Source organism: Pinus tabuliformis, chromosome 9 (genome assembly GCF_031772625.1).
Source record: "Pinus tabuliformis cultivar Carrire ecotype Pingquan chromosome 9, CPIR1, whole genome shotgun sequence".
Classification (NCBI taxonomy): Eukaryota; Viridiplantae; Streptophyta; class Pinopsida; order Pinales; family Pinaceae; genus Pinus; species Pinus tabuliformis.
The window spans coordinates 2,018,991,405-2,019,011,538 of NC_142307.1; the positions used below are offsets into that span (position 1 = coordinate 2,018,991,405).

General features: G+C 32.6%; 1 protein-coding gene across 1 annotated transcript in view; it reads right to left on the reverse strand.

Annotated features, from left to right (window-relative positions):
• Positions 1-1,837: 1,837 nt before the first annotated feature.
• LOC149157187 (putative receptor protein kinase ZmPK1) overlaps positions 1,838-20,134 on the reverse strand; it is a 30,193-nt gene continuing 11,896 nt past the window's right edge. Inside the window, exons 3-6 of the mRNA XM_089445011.1 lie at positions 12,692-12,821; positions 11,746-12,252; positions 10,608-11,664; positions 1,838-2,182 (exon numbers count right to left, since the gene is read on the reverse strand). Of these exons, the coding sequence (XP_089301137.1) occupies positions 1,838-2,182; positions 10,608-11,664; positions 11,746-12,252; positions 12,692-12,821 (2,039 nt within the window). The remainder of the gene's footprint in view (positions 2,183-10,607; positions 11,665-11,745; positions 12,253-12,691; positions 12,822-20,134) is intronic.

Sequence of the window (20,134 nt, forward strand, 5' to 3'; positions counted from 1 at the left end):
AATTCTCAATGTTAAACTATAGATAAGTTGTAGAATTTTTTGGTCAAAAACAAATTAATACAGAGTGAAAAGCAAAAATGAATATAAAATACCATTAATATATATAAAAAAATACTCCTTTAAATTAGTTTAATATTTAAAATATTTTCAACAAATATATATTTTATTTATTTATTTAATTTGTATTAATAATAATATCTTTGCTTATTGGGTTGTTAGAGTCATTATAAAATTGACATTAAATAATATTTAAGGAGTATAGGTATGTTTTGTTGGAAAAAATATAACCATTTATGATGTAAGTGTCTATTTGTACATGGAAGAATAAAAATAATAGTATTAATTATTTATTTATTTTCATTTAGTGGAGATGGTAAGGTTTAGATATCACGAAGTTAGATTAATATGATTAATATAAGTATATAAATTAAGATAAGTTTTGCAATTTAACTGATCATCGAAGTAGTGTGAATTTAAACATGTTTTAAAAATGGCGGTGAAAACCATTTTTTTGTGCAAAAATTGTCCAAAAAACACCCTCAAAACGAAGTGTTGATGTTCGAATAACCATTTTTTTTTTTTTTCACTCAATGGTAAATTTTGTGCAGAAAACAACCTCAAAATGAAAAGTGTTGATGCTGGGATGACAATTTTTTTTTCAAGGGTAAAATTTCAACATTTCGAAATAATAGCATAAAATATTTTATCATGACCCCGAAAAACATTAAAATTTCATATAAAGGAATAAATAAAAAATAAAAAAGTTAAAACAATGAAAAAACACAAAAAAAAAAAAAAAAAAAAATCAAACATCAAAAATAAAAATCAATCAAAAAAATAAAAATAAAACAATTAACCAATAAAAAATAAGAATTAAAAAACTAGAAAAAAAAAATTTCAAATTATAAACAAATAAATAGTAAAAAAACATATTAAAAAAAAAAAAAAACTCTAAAATTAAGTACGTAAAAATAGAAAAATTTAAAAAACATTAACAAAAAACTAAATAAAAATTGAAAATTAAAAACAAAAAAAGGAAAATTAAGAAGGAAAATTAACAAAAAAAAAATTTAAAACTAGTGAAATTAAAATTAAAATGATGATTACTTAAAAAAATAAATATAAAAATATATATATATAAAAGACAAAAAAAAAATGTTTAAAAAAAATTGTTTCATAAACCATAAAAGAATTTGGAAAAAAAATAAAAGTAAAAATAAAAAATTATATATATAAAATTAAGTAAGTAAAAATAGAAAGATTAAAAAAATCATTAACAAAAATTAGCCAAAAAATAAAAACAAACTAGATTAAACAAAATTAGAAAACTAACCAAAAAAATTAAAAACTAGTAAAATTACTATTAAAAACATTTAGAAAAAACTAAAAAGACAAAAATAAGCGCAAAATATATATATATATATATGTCTTTTCCAATTAAAAAAATAAAATAAAATTAAAAAACATTTTAAACTTACAAAAAAAATGTTTTGATTTTAAAAAATAAAAATAATTTTTTTTATTAAATTTTCATTATTTATTTAAAAACAACAAAAAAAAAAATAATATTAAAAAAAACCATTAAACAATTTTAATAAAAATTATTAAATTTTAATTTAATAAACAATTTTAATAAAACTTAAATTTTAAACCATTATAATAAAAATTAAATTGTTAAAAATTTTTATCAAATAATTTTAATAAAAATTATTTATTTATTTACTTATTTATTTTTTAAATTTTGTTTGAAAATAAAAAAAAAAGGAGTTTGGCCCCCGGCCGCGCCACCACCGAGCGGCCGTGAGCGAGCGCTGCACCACCACCGAGCGGCTGGCGGCTACATGCAAACCCTCGGCCCCCGGTCGCGCCACCATCGAGCGGCTAGCGGGCTGTCGGGCGATTCCAGGAATCGCCCTACGGCTTGCCAGCCGCTCGGTGGTGGCGTAGCCCTCGCCCACAACCGCGCCACCACCGGGCGGCTGGCAGGCCGTCGGGCGATTCCCGGAATCGCCCACGGCCCACCAGCCGCCCATGAGGCGATTCCCGGAATTGCCCACGGCCCGCCAGCCGCCCTTGGGGCGATTCCCGGAATCGCCCACGGCCCGCCAGCCGCTCGTGGGGCGATTCTCGGAATCGCCCACGGCCCGCCAGCCACCCGGTGGTGGTGCGGCCGGGGGCCAAACTATTTTTTTTGGTTAAAAAAAATTTAATAGTAATAATAATTTTTATTAAAATTATTTGATAATTTTTTTTTTAATAATTTAATTTAAAAAATATATATATATATATATAAATATTTAATAATTTTTTAAATTTTAAATTAAAAAATTAAATTTATTTTAAGAAAAGTGAAATATTTTTTTATTATTTGTATTTAAAAAATAATAATAATAATAATTGTTTCAAATAATGTTTAATTTTTTTTTTCTATTTTTAATATAAAATGTAAGTTTAATTTTTATTTTATTTTTGTTAAATATAAAATGTAGGTTTAATAATTTGTATTTTTAAATTAAAAAAATAATAATAACTGTTTAATTTTTTTTTATTTTTTATTTTTTTAATAAAAACAAAAATGGTTAAAAAAAATAAATTATTTATTTATTTATTTAATAAAATATGTATGTTTAATTAAAAATAACTGCATTTTTTCTTTTTTGATAAAAATTAAGCATTTTTTGGTGGGTTTGGTTTGTTTGTTTGTTTGTTTTTGTTTTTTTTTTTAATATTAATTTTTACTAGTTTTTTTATTTTCTTCGTTAATTTTCTATTTTTTTAAACTAGTTTGTTTTTAATTTCTTTTCCCAGTTTTTGTTAATGCGTGTTTTTTGTTTCCCTAGTTTTTGCTAATTTATTTATTTTTATTTTTTTTGAATTTCTCTATTTTTACTTACTTATATATATGTATGTATGTATATGTATATATATATATATATATATATATTTTTTTTTCCAAATTCTTTTATTGTTTATGAGATAATTTTTTTTTTTTAATATTAATTTTACTAATGTTTGTTTGTTTGTTTGTTTTTTTTTTTTTTCAATGTATAAATATGTAGTATATCGAAAATGCAAAATATCGACCTTCTTCTTTAAATATGCAAATAATAAAAACCCCACTACAAAAAAAATAAAAATAAAAATAAAAACTAGAAAATATGAAGAAGAAGACCACTTCCAAAATTATTAAATTTACAAAATAATTATTTACATTTCATACGTTAGAAAAATTTAAAGTCAAAAAATAGGTCTTTTAAAAAAAGGGTCTGGTGCAGAATAACCACTTTTTTAAATCAGCATGAAAATCACTACCATTCTAAAACACAATGTACATAAAAAAAAAATTAAAGTGCCAAAAACTATGCTTTAAAAAAAACATGTGTGTTTTGCATCACCCTTTTTCAAAATGGGTCACTTTTTTGCTATCTCTACAAAACGGGTAACAGTAGCAGTTCCAGTTTCAAAGTTTACATTGTTATTCAAATCCTCTCTTTGCTACCTAGTTTATGGAGAGGAGGACATGTGAAATATTTCAAAATTGAGAGATCCAAGATTCAATTCCCCTCTTTGCTACCTGGTTTATGGAGAGGAGGACAAGTCGTAGACCCCACAGATTTACTAATAACTACTTGTTGGGTTGTTGAATTCCTTTGGTATAAAAAAAAATTAAAATAAGTTTTATAAAAAATGATGGTAAAAGTAATAATTTGAAGAACATGGAAGGTTACAAATGAAAATAAAAATGATATTAAAGAACATGGAAGATTACAAATGAATATAACTAGCAATTGTAGTGCAAAGCAACTCCCATAGGAGGAGTAGGGGAATGTGGAAGGCAATAATCAAGCCAAATATCAAGACAATGAAATACAATCAAAATTTGAGTTTTTATATATCTTCTAAAAATGTAAGAGGAGGTTAAATGTAAGAAGAAATTTACACTAACATAAATGTCCCATAACAATGGCAATCCTTGCAAGCACAAGGTACATAGTAGAGGAGTTCAATTTCTTTGGGTTTTTTTAAAGGGGCATGAAATAAATTCTTGGAAGGAGGGGAAGAGGAAATTATTTTTTCTGGTTAAATGATAAAAATTAAGAATTTGAATGAGAAGCTTCCAAGAATGGTTTAACTTGTATTCATCTTTATGATTAAAGTTATCCAGATTTTGAGGGCTCAGTGGATGATCTGGGTGGAATGGAAAGGAGGGGAGTAGGGGGCAAGGGTTATGGCCAAAGAATATGAGGTGGTTGGATTTATAAGCATGTTCAACAAAGGTTGATTTTGCAAATGATACGTATTGGTCATGTTTTTTTTACCTGGACTTAAACAGATCTACCAATTTAACCAATATAAAAATATGTGTCTACTAATTTAGCCAATATAAAAATATGTGTTTTTTTTAGCTCGACTTAAACAAATTTAGCCAATATAAAAATATGTGTCTACCAATTTAGCCAATATAAAAATATGTGTTTTTTTTAGCCCGACTTAAACAAATCTACCAATTCAGCCAATATAAAAATATCCACAAGAGCATGGAATTTAATAAACCCCAAGGTCCACCAATGAATCCAAATGATCATTGGGAAATATGTGTTTTTCTAGCTTAAAGGATCTACCAATTTGGCCAATATAAAAATATCCACAAGAGCATGGAATTTTATAAACCCCAAGGCCCACCAATGAATCCAAATGATCATTGAGAATTTTGAATAATTGTTTTAAAGTCTTGTAAAGTTTGAAACGAACTTGCTTTTTTTTTCTTGGCTAAATTTTAGAAATATACTTTGTGTTCCCTTAAATTAGTATGTCCAAATCTAAATTATAATTAAAATAAAAATTATATTTTAAACTATGTATAATATCTTATTTAATATATTTAAATAAATCCTAAGCAATAAGATATACAATATTGGAATACTTTTTAAATATTAAATAAAAATAATATATATATACACTTCCTCGGTGAAACATTCAAACACGTACTTTATATATACACTTCCTCGCATTCTTCGCATATATTTTGAGGCTCAGTGAAAGAGTTAAACACATACTCTATATATACACTTCCTCTACGATATAAGACCATAAGGCTCGCATCTTCGGTGATTAGTTCTAAGGCTCGCTATATGACCAAGGCAAAGGCTCGCATATATTCTTCGGCATTTAAATCTGGTTCCGAGGCCTGCATCTCCGGTCTGCGGGCTACAGTGGGCACGGGTGATCTACAGTCAGGTTTGCTGATATTAGATGCACAGATTCCTTATTTTTTTCTTTTTCTAATACATATTTGCTCATATAATTTCAAGTATGAATATTTCACCACAGTTACCAAAGATTACCAAGGGCAGACCTAGCACAGTTACTCTATAAGGCCTTTAAGAGTATATAGAGTCTTTAGAGAAACGCAGAGAAGAAAGAGAAGCCAAGCTACAAAAAGAGTTAGAAGCCTTGTTAGAAAATAAATTTGCATCTCTTGAAGACACGATCCAAAAACAAATAGAAAATAAAATAGAACTACTAGAGAATAAAATGGAGGTAATGGAGACTAGATTGCAGGTTAAAGAAAAACAAAACCAAGATACTAACCAACCATCCCAACAAGGAGATGGTGATACTTTAGAGAGTCTTAAAATGAAAGACGTGATTAAAGAACTAGAAGAAAAAGTTAATAGCCGCCTCACCCTAAATAATGTGGTAGATACGTTAGATATCAAACCAATTAAAAATGAAATGAAAAAATTAATAGAATTAGACCACGAACGTAATAAAAGGGCCTTGAACCTTATAATCTTCGATTTAAAAGAGGAAGTAGATGAGGATACTTTAGCCTTAGCCTAGGCAGAATTACATAATAGATTACAAATTGAAATAGTGTGTCTCACAGAAGCAACAAGGTTGGGGAAATTAACTGAGAACAAAGGAAGACTAATCCGCATAAAGGTGAGCTCCATGATCATAAGTATGACATACTTAGTAAAACCTCAAGTCTAAAAGGATCGAGAATATTCATAATGGATCTCATTCCAGAAGATCAAGCAGAATTAAGAAAGGAGGTTCAAAAGGTAAAAGAAGCTAGAAAGGAAGGAAAATGGGCAATAGTCAGAAATAGAAAAGCCTTTATTTGAGATAGAAACCAAAAAGATAGTAATCAATAGCAATTAAACATGCTCCGGATCCTTTCTTGGAACTGTCGAAGCTTCCCATGGAACAAAGGCCCCAAGCTAAGTTGGATTTCAAATGATGTTGATATTATTTTGCTTGTTGAAACTTGGGAGCACGGAGAATCTAGGGTCCCTAACATAGATGGCTTTACGCTATGGCCTACCTGGAACAAGCGATCCTCCTATAGAGGCATTGGGGGAATAGCTTGTTACATTAAGAAGAACATCTCCCCCCATGCTAGGATTTATAAAAGAGACCCTCACAACCAATATAGTTGGATAGAGATCAGTGACATTAATAATAAAAAGTCCTACATAGCAATATGTTATTTCCCCCCATCAATTCTAACTTCTATAAGAAGAAGAATCTAGACAAAACTAACCCTTACATTGGTTTAGAGAATGATATTTCTAGCCTAAGGAATGACGGTAATATTCTTTTAATAGGTGACTTTAATGCTCGAACTTCAAACAACCAAGCTATTATTCTAAGCAATCATTCCAACCCTAATCCTCTTTGGTTAGACGAATACCCTACTCTGGCTGGTAGGTACAAAAGGAACTCTGAAGACCTCGGGGAAAATTTGTTTGGGTCGCAGCTAATCAAGCTCTGTAGTGCTCAGGATCTCATAATTTGCAACGGTCTAAAGAAGTGGCCCAATTCCGGCAAGATGACCTGCATCCATGGACTTGGTAGCAGCGTGGTAGACTACGTTATTTCCGATCTCCCATTATACAACGAAATAATAAATTTTGACATCTTAAACGACCACAAACCTGACTCTCATCATGGGCCTTTACTTATAACTCTCAATTTTGTCATGCATAGAGTTCCCACAGAAAATAATACTTACAGCCAAAAGAACTTAATATTTGATCGAAATAAAAACGATCTCTTTCTAAATGAATAAAAAACTAATTTGCTTCCTTTTTCTAGTATAGACAACATAGAAGACCTCTATCATAATTTTACTACAACCCTCTCATATTCTATTAACAAGTTCTCAATTGAAGTTTCAAATAATAAAAGAAATAGCAAAACCAATCCATGGTATGACAAAGATTGTAAAAGTGCGAGGAGAGCAATTAAGGAAGCTGTTGATGAATCTCTTAAAATGGACAAGATAAAAATGTACAAAGCCCTAAAAAAAGAGGCAGTGCATTTGTCAAAGACAGGAGAATCTCTTACACCTCTCTAAGGTAGCTCCTAAGAAATTTTGGAGGCAGATTCTGACTAGGAAGACTAAAGATAATAATAAAATTGCTCTTCACGATTGGAACTCCTATCTTAAAAAGCTTTATGAATCTCCAAATGTCATGGATAATTTGGAAACCCTGCTCACAATGAAAGAAGTTTTCTCTTTAGAAGACATTAAGTTTGGGGTTAATAGCCTCGCTAATGGGAAAGCTAAGGACATTGAAGGTTACCAGGCAGAAATCTTAAAAATTGGAGGTCCTGTCCTCATCCCCCACATCCACAAGCTTTTCAATCAAGCAGTCAAGCAAGGGTTCCCTAAACCTTGGACTGAGAGCTTCATTATCCTTATTTTTATAAGTGGGGATACAAATAACCCCTCTAATTATTGGACAATTATGATCAGCCCTCTCTTAGCCTAGTTATATGGTAGTATTTTGGAAAAGAAGTTAAGCATATGGCTTGAAAGTGAAGGTAAGCGGGCTAAAGGCCAAGTAGGTTTCAGAAGGCATCACTCAACAAAAGACCACCTCGTTACGCTTAGGATCATTGCGGAGGAATGTCGTAATGATAAATCCAATTTATTTTGTTGCTTTGTGGACTTTAGAAAGGCTTTCAATATGGTTCCTAGATACAACCTTTGGAATAGATTAGAAGAGCTAAAGGTTCCTCTCGAGTTGAGAGTTGCCGCTATAAGGTTATACGAGAATGTAATTGCCAAGCTAAAGAGCAATGAGGGGTGGTCGAAATATATTAAGTGTAACATCGGAGTTAAACAAGGTTGCCCCCTCTCCCCTACCCTATTTGGCATTTACATCGATAAGCTCGAAGGCTATTTAGAGGAAGCAGGATGCGATGGCACGATCTTAGCTAGGATAGTCATCATCCTTCTTCTCTATGTTGACGATATTATTCTTTTCGCAAGGTGCCCATCTGATCTTGATAAGCAACTTAGGTTTCTTAAGGATTTCTGCTCTACCATGGATATGACTGTTAACACTAACAAAACAAAAAGTTATGATTATCAAATCCAAGAAGGACACTTATGCTAACTTTATGTATGACAATAATAACTTGGAGGAAGTGTATTCTTACAAGTACCTAGGAATTGATATTCATCACAAGCTCAACTGGAACCATAGCATTGAGAAAAGGATTAATGGGGGGTGGAAAGCTTATTTTGGTCTTGAAAATAATTGTAAAACAACAAACCTCATAATGTGGGATAAAAAGAAGTTCCTCTTTGAAACTTTAGTCACTCCTGTTATCTTATATGGCTGTGAGGTTTGGGGTTGCAACATCTCCAGAGAATCATGGAGAAATATTTAGAAAATCCAAAAGCGTTTTATAACTTATAACCTGAAAATTAAAAGTAATACACCCTATCCTATTCTCCTTATAGAAGCAGGTCTTTCCCTTATTGAGAGCCTAGTTATGATTAGGTTTCTATTGTACAAGCACAAACTCAATAACATAGACAATCATAGACTTCCTAAGCTATCTTTAAATTCCAGCCAAAACCACCTAAGGCTCAGTCGGGGGTGGCATAAAGACATAAGGGCCTGGTTAAACTATTGGGAGATCAACGAGAATGATGCATTGCAAAACATTAATAACATTAAAGATATTGTTACTTCTAAGTTCAAAGAAAAAATGTGGCGTGAGAAAGATTTAGTGGCTAAAACAAAATTAAGCTATTATAAGAAGGTCATCAACCCCACCCTAGAAGATCAAAAGTATCTCTCTATTTTAACTAGCTCAAAGAAGAAAATTAATACAACAAAGGTTAGAACGAATTCTCATGAGCTCCATAGTGAAACAGGTGGTTGGGCAGTTCCTAAAACACCATGGATGGAAAGGATCTGCCATATATGTGAGAATAGGAACATCGAGGATGAAAACCACTTCCTCTTAGAGTGCCCCACGTACAATCACATTAGATCTCAGTTTCACAATCTTTGTTACAGTACTGACCTTCCTAGCCTTTTACAATGTCAAAAATATAGTGAGCTCGAGAGGCTTCTCTCCAAGCATTTTGAGCATAGGAATAAAATCTTAAATCAAAATAAATAATTTGTTTCTTTAGATCCGATAGACCAATGTTTGGTCTCACGGACGTTAACCACCACCATCATCATCATATAAATATATAATATGTTTGAATATAATTTAAATATTAAATTATTATTTTTTATATATGGATGGAATAAAAGTTTTAAAATATTTGTATTTATTAAACTAGTCAATAAATATATATTTTTAAATATATTTATAAATATTAAAAAAAATTAAACAACATATCTGAACATGCACACATGGTTTTTTTTTCTCCAACCATATAAGATAAAACATCAATTTTAATTAATATTTAATATTTAATAATTTATATATTTTTTGGAATTCAATCTTAAAATTAATCATCGTTCTTAATTAATATTTAATACTTAATAATTTCAATTTCTATAGATATTCAATCTTTCACCTTCTTTAATATAATTTATAAATAACAAATATAATAAATGATCAAACTTATTTAATGATTACTACTTTTACACCATTGTTATTTTGTGGTACAAGAAAAATATATTTACACTACATATTTATAAAACTAGCAATTGTCCCAAATGGTACAAAGAGAGGCCGATAGGATTATTAAATTGGAATTGTTGAATTTTTCTAGAAGAGTTAATTGGTTTGTGGAAAACCTTGTTTTCTTGGACTAGATCATTGTGCAATTACCCTTCTAAACGCTCTTTGTCGTTTGATAAAATAATCAGAATACTGTTTTCAAATTTCCATAGATTTCCTCTTGCAGTAAATTTCAAATACAAAATCAAATTACAGAGTATATTGCTTTGCCGAAGGAAATGATAAGAATAGAATACAACAGAATCAATGCTATTTGTGCTGAATTTATAAGTTTACAACAAAGAAAATTTGGCTTCCCTTGTCAGAGCTGAGTTGATTTGTGGCCTCACGATATCCAACGGTCTATTTAAGGGTATTCAAGCTAAGTGCAACTTTGGGGATTGGAGTTATTCTGCTCTAATATCAAAAAAGCAAAAGGTGAGTCGTGATCTGAACCACGAAAGCTTCCATTACAAGACGAGTTAAGAAGTAAAAAATTACACCCAAAGAGAATCTGATGATGTAAAGGAATCAGGTTGAGAAAGCATTTTAACAGCCTGACTCATGGTTGATCTCACACAGAGCAGTGTTGTTTTCAGGATTCTCTTCAACTCTACCGAATTAAAATCTCCATGCAACCTCGGATCCACCACTTCCTCAATCTCTCTCCCTTCCCTCATCATTGCAGAGACCCACTGAACCAGATGTCCTGTTGAACTGGATAACAAGCTTCTTCCGGTCACCATTTCTAACAAAACAATCCCAAAGCTATAAGCATCCACCTTGGCCGTGATTGGCATATTCATTGCCCACTCCGGTGCTAAGTAACCCCGTGTGCCTCTAATTGTGGAGAAGGAGAATGAGTGATCTCTATCTACCAGCTTCGCCAACCCAAAGTCCGCAACCTTGGGACAAAAGTTCATGTCTAGAAGTATGTTTTGGGGCTTGATGTCACAGTGCAGAATCCATTCCAAACATTCTTCGTGAAGGTAGGCTAACCCCTTGGTTGTGCCCACCGCAATCCCAAATCTTTCTTTCCAACCCAAAACTCTGTCATTGCCAACTTCTTGGCTTTCTACAGTCAGATACTTGTCTAGAGACCCATTTTCAATGTACTCGTAAACTAACAACCTGTGATTTCCTTCGGCACAGAAGCCAAACATATGAACTAAGTTCATGTGATGGACTCTCCCAATCACACTCACTTCTGCCCAGAACTGATCATGACCCTGGGATACTCCTTCCAGTCGCTTCACTGCTACCACCTCACCATCGGTCAGCACGCCTTTGTACACCGACCCAAAGCCTCCTTCTCCCAGTCTTATCTTGAAGTTATCTGTCGCTTTCTTCAATTCTGCAAAGCTGAAGTTCTTGAATCCCCCGGGGATGTCTGAGTAGGCTAAACGTTCATAGCCAAGATCTCTATATGTTCTGGACATATACCACCAACCAAGTATTACACAAAACAGCTCTGCAACACCAAATGCAATAGCAAAATATCTTAGCGCAGATTTGACAGTAGCGCTTCTTGTCTTGTGCCTTTTGTCTTCGTCCGTGGAAGGCGAACAGTTTAATGGCAAAGGCTGAGACGCATTGGTAATATTAGAAACAGTAGAATCATTGCTGGAAACTTTGATGTACATGTGGCCCGTCTGACCGGGAGATCGGTATCCACTGATCAGTAAATACTTAGGAAAACACAATCCGGCGCCATCCACCTAGACAAAGCCTTCACAATCGTTGTTATTCATGCACAAACGTTTGCACTCTTCCAGCATAATCTCAACAGGCTGGGATAGATCGAAGTTAGAATAATTTGTATCTGTAAAATACAGAAGTCTTGTACTATGCCCATCCAGTTCTTGATTCCGCTGGCAACCTTGGAACCAATTGGTGGAATCTTTCATGTGAAAACCAGGGGGACATGTACAACTGGGCTTTCGAGTGTATATGCACAGACCGTACATTCCACAGAAGCCATGAACTCTGCATTGATCACGGACCGCCATCCAAACAATGGTCCATGTACCTTTCTCTTCCACCAAACTGTATAGCCTCAGGTTTCCATCAATGTCCAGAGTTAATCTTCTCTTGGGGCCTTCTCCATAATCTGATGCCGCAATGTTAAACCCGTCGTTTGACCTGAAATTACCGGAGGCATTCAACATAGCTTGGACATATAATGTGTTTTGCCTGCCAGAAGGCCCGTAGTTGTCCTTCAATCCTGATTCGTCATCGTAAATGAGTCGAAGAATGTTGTAGCTATCAAAGTAGAGACGATAGTAGCCTGGTTTAAACGTGCCCCTTCCCAATCTAGATATTAACTGCATATTATTCCTGAGGGGCTGGAGTGGAAGAAGAGTATCGATTGGATATTGGAAGCTTTCCGACACATGATCTGGAAGTTCGTCACATCAACCATACTACATATTATTTCCTCTAGCTGAGCTTTAGTCACATGAACCATACTCCCAAAGGAAACGTATAGAACCGAACGATTAGGCTTTGCATCCAGCCACTCAGAACAATCACATTCTGTCCAAATGCTCGTTTCAACTCTCATGTCCTTGGAATGTTCACCGTTCAAAAAACCCGAGGGAAGCAACGGACCAACATGCAATACAGGAGGGTTCAAATTCACTTCCTTTCTTTCGAGATCGTCAAAAGAATTGCCAAGAACCCAATCTGCTTCGCGACATACCTGAAAGGACCTATGCATCCCATCAAGAATGCACTGTGACTCGGGGTCTGATATATGAAGGACGGAAGATCTCTTGCTTCTAAGTTTGGTACGCCGGGAATAAAATCAATCAAAATGCTACCCTCATCAGCTGCAGATAAATCGCACTGACGATAATTAAAATCCAAAATAAAATTAAACAAGATGCCTACTAATGAAGACTTGCGCAAATATATCTGCAAGCTTCTGTAAGCAGGATTTCAAACGGAAAAACTATTTAAAGCACCCAGAAACCTTACCGGTTCCTTCATAAAGATTGCAACGGAGATCCTCCAGTAGATGTGCGTGATAGTGAATCAAATAAAGAAAGGTAGGCTGTGGTGAAAACGAAATCCAAGGAATACCTAATTTCATTGTGACTTCAAATGACCAGGAAAGTCAACTATCAGCTATTGTCGGCCCTGTCTTGTTGAGATTTTGAAGGAGTCGTTCCAACTCTCCCGCCATATTACCTACAGAGCGCAAAAAATCGATCAATCTAGCTGACCGACCGAAATCTGGAGGTAATCCATCAGAGATTTGAACAGAGCGAATATCAAGACCAACATTAAGCACTTCCTTCTTAAGAGGGTCGTCTTGTTCAGCACTATGATTGTTAGCCTTAGCTGGTGCTTGTGGTGCGTGCTAATGAACGTGACTGTAACACCTTTGGAAGCAAGTTTCTTCGCGAAGTGCATCACGGGAGTTATGTGACCTTGCAAGGATTGCAGATTATGAGCCGTTGGATTGTTCGATTGTGAGCTTCAACGTTCCTCGGCTACGAAAATAGGATCTGCCTAAGATTTCCCCCAGTGGCAATCTGAATAGAGTTTTTGCATAACAGGGCCACATTCAATGCACAATAGAACTCGGAGGTAAAAAGAAGGCAAGACAACCAATATTTGGAAAAAGCAGTCAAAGTGCAGTGCATGCTTGCTAGATGCGATGTGCGGGACAACTGGCAGGGAAAAACAGTAAAAATATCTTCAAGAGTGACATAAAAGAATGGGAAAAAGCAGTAAAGCAACTCAACCTATATTTGGAAAAAGCAGTCACACTTCAAATCAACGGTTGAAAGTGTCTCCCCTGATCCAACGGAGCACGATAAAAGTGTTGACGATTGCTGATGCATAGGAAGGCCTATCGACCTAATTATAAGCAGTGCCTACCAAATTTTAACATAAATTTGAAAAAAAAAAAACTTAATATACACATAAACATTTTCACTGTTAAGAATAGAGTTTCGTAAAGTTAAATAAAAAAGAAAATAAAAGAATTTTAAGAAAGCTATAAATATTACCTATGAAACTAAATCGTGATATGCATTCTCAAAAAAAATAAAGACAGAGAATATGTGCTAAGGAAATGAAATATAATACTGTTACAACTTTAATTTTTAATATATTAAATTTCACCATAACAAATAATATAAAATTACGTTTAAAAGCAAACACATGACACTGTGTTTAAGTGAAAGAAAAATTTAGTTTATTATTTTATAAGTACCATTAGTTCGACATATAATCCTGGAAGACCAAATTCCAAATTTATATGAATTACAATAAAATGAAATAAAGTGAAAGAAAAATTTAGTTTATTATTTTATAAGAACCATTAGTTTGACATATAAATTTAGTTTATTATTTTATAAGAACCATTAGTTTGACATATAATCCTGGAAGACCAAATTCCAAATTATTACATCGAAGGTGTTTCTTTTTGAATCAGTTCCATGCCCAAAATCGTCTACCTTTCTATTTTTAGTCGTTGATGACATTTGTTATCCACCGTTAGATGTGTCAAGGCGCTGCCGCACACTACAGGCTGACTATGCTTAGTCTTCATGGCAGTGCTCTGTGGGCGCCTCACTTCCGAAGGGATCCATTGCTCTCAGTTTCTCACTATGCCAAAAGACTTCATATGCAAGATACTATCATAGACGTCAATTTCTCATTCTTCCAAAGACTTGATTCGCAAGATGCTTTGCAAAGACGTCACCAGGAAACTCAACGCATAGTAAATCCTAGGTACCTACATCCCTTCATCCCATCTTCTCTTCTCTCAATGAGCTCCATTCCAACAATATCTAAAATAAAAAATATGTAACATTGACCTTTTATGAGAGGTGGAGAAATGTTGAATGTTTGGTGGTCAATGGCTGCAAAACATTGTTGGATCTCCTCTCCTACTTACACCAAATCCTCCTCGGATTAACCAATCTATGTTATTCGTTATCAAATACAACAAAAATTTTTGAATATAGATATTTATACAGTGGAGAGGATATAAATTGACATTTTTGACGGACTATGGATACTGAGAGTTCAGCTGGTTTTCGACCTAGCAAGGGCTGTGTTATGCAGGTAAACAGAAGTGGCATTTAGGCAGTTTCTGAGGTAAAGTTACAAGTGGAGTTTTGAATCCTTTAGGTGGAGAGGATATTTTGAAGATCTATGAATTAAAGACGCAAGTAGACGACATAATTATGAAAAATGCTACATAAGAGGGATAAAATTTAATTGTGACGAATGAGTCGTAAACAGAAGTGGCATCTAGGTAGTCTCTGCGGTCAAGTTGCAAGTGGAATGTTGAATCCTTCAAGTGGAGGGAGATCTTTTAATATCATAAAACCATATATATATATATATATATATATATATTTGTAATATTGAAAATCTATGAATCATAATATATATATATATATATATATATATATAATCTATGAATTAAAAACGTAATTGGGTGGCAGAACTATGAAAATCGCCAGACTAAACATATCACAGATAGAAAGTGATTGTGATGAATGAGTCGAAAACATTGTTTACCATAGTTAATAGGGATGAGTTATTTTTGGCACACAAATTAATCGAAGAAGGTGAAAATTCTTCAGCGTGATCACTTAAGTGTATGAATATGAAATAGGGAGATTTTAGCTTAAATGTTAAACGTTGAACATTAATAAGAGGACCAAGTCCTAAGTATCACTAATTACTAAATCGGTTTATGTGAAAAATTTAATTTTAAAATGAATGTTCTTGCATTTTATTAAATTGGGGTCATTATAAAGTTATTCACCAAAGGAAAAATGAAAAGTCATATTAGATGGTATGATGAAAGAACATTAAGTTAGAATATCATGGAACTTAGGACGCATACAATTAAGCATTGTTATGGAAATTAGTTAATAAAATTATATTTTATTTCTAAATAAATTTCATAATCATAAAAATTTATAGCTCTACATAAATCAGTTTTGGAAGCTTCTTCCCCATGAGAAATAGAGACAAATATTTCTCCATGCTTCTTCCCCATGAAAAATAGAGACAAATATCTTTCCATGAATTGAAATGACGAACACAGAGTTCAAAGGGGTAGAAAATCGAAATGCTAGAGAGAGGGATGTTTTCCCTATTTGTAATCAATTTTCTCATTCAATATAGCATATTTTCTTTTTGTTCATATGATAACAAATTTTTAATAAAATGAAGCATAGCTAGAGAATCATCAATGGCAGATTCAAATAAGTCAAATTCAATTGGGAAAATTACCCAATGACATACATATTTGCTCTAGTCCTCAATATCCAAATCATCCACCAACATTCCAACTGCCTACTAGTATTATGCCAATAACAAAAGAAGAAAAATTATGAAAAGCGAGTTGCCGCTCCACACCCTAAATCTATAAAGGACACAACAACTGAGGCAAATATTTCATATTATTTAAAAGAAAATATATATTATATAAAGATTATTTTTCTTTTGGAAAAAATAATAATAATGAACGTGTATAACTATAAAATAATCAATGGCAAGGTTCAAACAAGGCAACTTCAATCAAGAAAATTACGCAAGTGCCTACTAGTAAACAAAAGAAGAAATATTATGAAAAGTTAGTTGTGGATCGATAAAGAATAAAGAAACTGAAGCAAATACTTTATATTATTTAAAAGAAAATATATATTATATAAAGATTATTTTTCTCTTGGAAAAAAAAACTAATAATGGAAGGGGTATCATTAAAATTGTTTATTAACATAATCTTTTTCTTTTCCAATCTTAAAATGCTTGCCATATTTTAAATATTTAATTGCTTGGAAACTTTTTCAAGTAACATAATGCCCATTATGCAACAACTTGAGAAATACAATATGGGGCACTCCACAATTAGAAATTGGCATTGCAATACCAAGAGAGCCTTCAAAGTTGAGTTTCCGGCTGACCTTTTCGAAAATAAATAAATCACTAACAATTCTACCAATAGTTTTTTTCCATCATAAACATCCATACAAAGCTCTTTGTTTTCTGTCTCCATAACTTTATACTTTATATTATTTAAAAGAAAATATATATTATATAAAGATGATTTTTCTCTTGGAAAAAAAAAAAACTAATAATGGAAGGGGTTTCATTAAAATTGTTTATTAATATAATCTTTTTCTTTTTCAATCTTGAAATGCTTGCCATATTTTAAATATTTAATTGTTTGGAAACTTATTCAAGTAACATAATGCCCATTCTGCAACAACTGGAGAAATACAATATGGGACACTCCACAATTAGAAATTGGCATTGCAATACCAAGAGAGCCTTCAAAGTTGAGTTTCTCGCTGACCTTTGTGAAAAAAATAAATCACTGACAATTTTACTAATAGTTTTTTTCCATCATAAACATCCATACAAAGCTCTTTGTTTTCTGTGTGCATAACTTTGATAGCCTATTACAATGACAATATAACATTAATAAATTATTTGAACCTTCTAAATAGGAAATTTAACATGTGTTATAGGATGAGGATAATCCTAGATGCATGTTTCTATTAGCATAATGAAATAATGGGCTCTTTGGAGTTTAGCTCCTGTTCCTATTTATGGAAAAAAATGATGCACTAATGCAATAAGGGCAAGGAAGCATAGATAACATTTGTGAAAGGAAATCATTAAATATCCTTGCTCATTTACAGTAAAAGTTCATTCTATGCATATATTGGAAGGAAATCACCAATGTAGAAAGTGAAATGGAACAAGTTGATTACTTTTGTTCTTTGATATAAAATCAGCGTTTTATTTTCCTCGTTTCCCATGTGACTTAAGTAGACTGCAATATGTATCAACCAACTTTGTGATTGGGCCATTGGGAGCCTCTTCCTTTGTTCCATATTTGAACTCATCCACAACTATCTTGTGCATCTCTTTCTCAACATGGTTGAGCTTTACCTAATCCTTTTTGTAGGGAACTATCCTATTCCATGTGCCTCCAAGTTACTGTAAACAGACCTATCCATGTCCTCACAATCATATGGTTGTTCTAGCCAATTTCCAATAGTTACATGATTAGCATGGCTTTTAGCCTTCTAATCTAGTGTTGATATTGCATTCTGATCTCTTATTGATATTGCATTAGCAAGATTATCTGCGGGCCCTACATAGATATTTGGGGAACCACACTCCTAATCCTTAAATTTGGGACAGTTGTTGCAACTACACCTATCCATGTTCTCACAATCATATGGTTGTTCTAGCCAATTTCCAATAGTTACATGATCAGCATGGCTTTTGTTCTAGCCAATTTCCAATAGTTACATGATTAGCATGGCTTTTAGCCTTCTAATCTAGTGTTGATATTGCATTCTGATCTAGTGTTGATATTGCATTAGCAAGATTATTTGTGGGCCCTACATGGCCGTGCTTAAAATGTGTAGTAACAGATTTTTGGGGGACTGCACTCCCAATCCTTAAATTTGAGACAGTTGTTGCAACTACACGGGCAATTCACATATTTTGTCAATAATTCATTTAGGATGTTGTATGCATAACCACAAGACAAACTTGCTACTTCAATCACAATGACCAAAGACAAATCTTCCAAAATTTTGGCTAGATGATCTTCCCAAATCTTCCATACCTTAGGTGTATCTTTGCACCTTTAGGGGCAATTGCTAGTATAAATTACAATAAAATGATATTTTAAGATCCACGAGACTGAAAATTATCTATAAAAATAAATAATAATTAATTAAGAAGATAAACTAAAATTAAAATCAAAATCCAACTTATAAGCCTATCTCATAATTAAAAAAACAAAAACAAAAACAAAACAAAACAGATCATATGTATGTTTAACCTTAACTATTTTAATAATAGATTTTCTAAACTGCATTACAAATTTCGAACGGTATTTTACAATTTTTACAATCTACTCGAAAAAATGAAACAAAATGAACCCGTGAAAAAGACATTTATCTGACATCGAACCATACTACCAAAATGATACAACAAAAATAATTTATTACCAAAATGGGCGGGAAGTGCATGTATTTTGCAGTGATTGGTTTATAAAACAATGCTTTAGATACATGGAGACAATAAGAGAAACCCATCACTGGGATGTAAAAGCTTCTAGCTACTTCTTCAAATCACTACAGAAAGAAGGCGTGTAACAAAAGAAGCTCTTTGACAATTAATAAATTGAAGGCTTTGATTCGAGAGACGGTAAGCATATGTTTAATGCAAGATTTAACTAAAATTAAGTCACTAGAACTAAGGATATTTTTCACTATGAAATTAGCCCAACCATAACAAAGGATATCCCTCACCATAACACTAAAATTAACACAACCACAACAAACTTATTCTTCATTGTGAAATTAATGCAAGCAACAACTCATTATGATCCACAATTTAGCGAAGGGTTTGTCGAGAAGCTGACAGTGTTTATTTTGAAGCTTCACAGAAAAAGGACCGAATACATCAAGATGAAGAAGCAATTTGTCTCATAGGCTATCTTTAGCCTTGTGGACGTTAAAATAATTTCATCTTCTTCCACATCTTCTAAACTTCTGAAAGCCTTACGACATTAGATGGCCTATGAACAATATTATGCTTAAAGAATAACCTATAATCAACCTTTACATAAACACTTCTAAACACTTGCTAATTAAAAATTCAAATTTATATTACTTATTTTTTTATTATCTTTATACTATATTATATTAATTGTAATATAGTATTGTTAATATCACAAAAATGTTATATATATATAATTCATCCATATTATTCAATTTCTCATGTATTTTTTTTTTTTGCTTAAGCAAGAGTCATTCCTTCTAGTTCATTAAGCCAAAAATAAATTTACAGTATGTACAAAAAAACCATGACCCCATAATGGACACAGAAAACCCAGGGGCGTGCTGCCATAACAATGACCCAACCCTTTACAACATACAATGTTAATTTTTCAAATAAAACCTTATGCTAAATAAAATTCATTAACTTGAAATAAAGTTCCTCTAACCCCCATGTCTCTGTCACGAAAAGCCTGATAAGACTGGTGGCCCCACAAAACAGCACTTTCAAATCTGATCGTTAATTCAAATTGCGAAATCGGACGGCTCGACGAAATATCGCATGGCCAAGATGAGTGAAC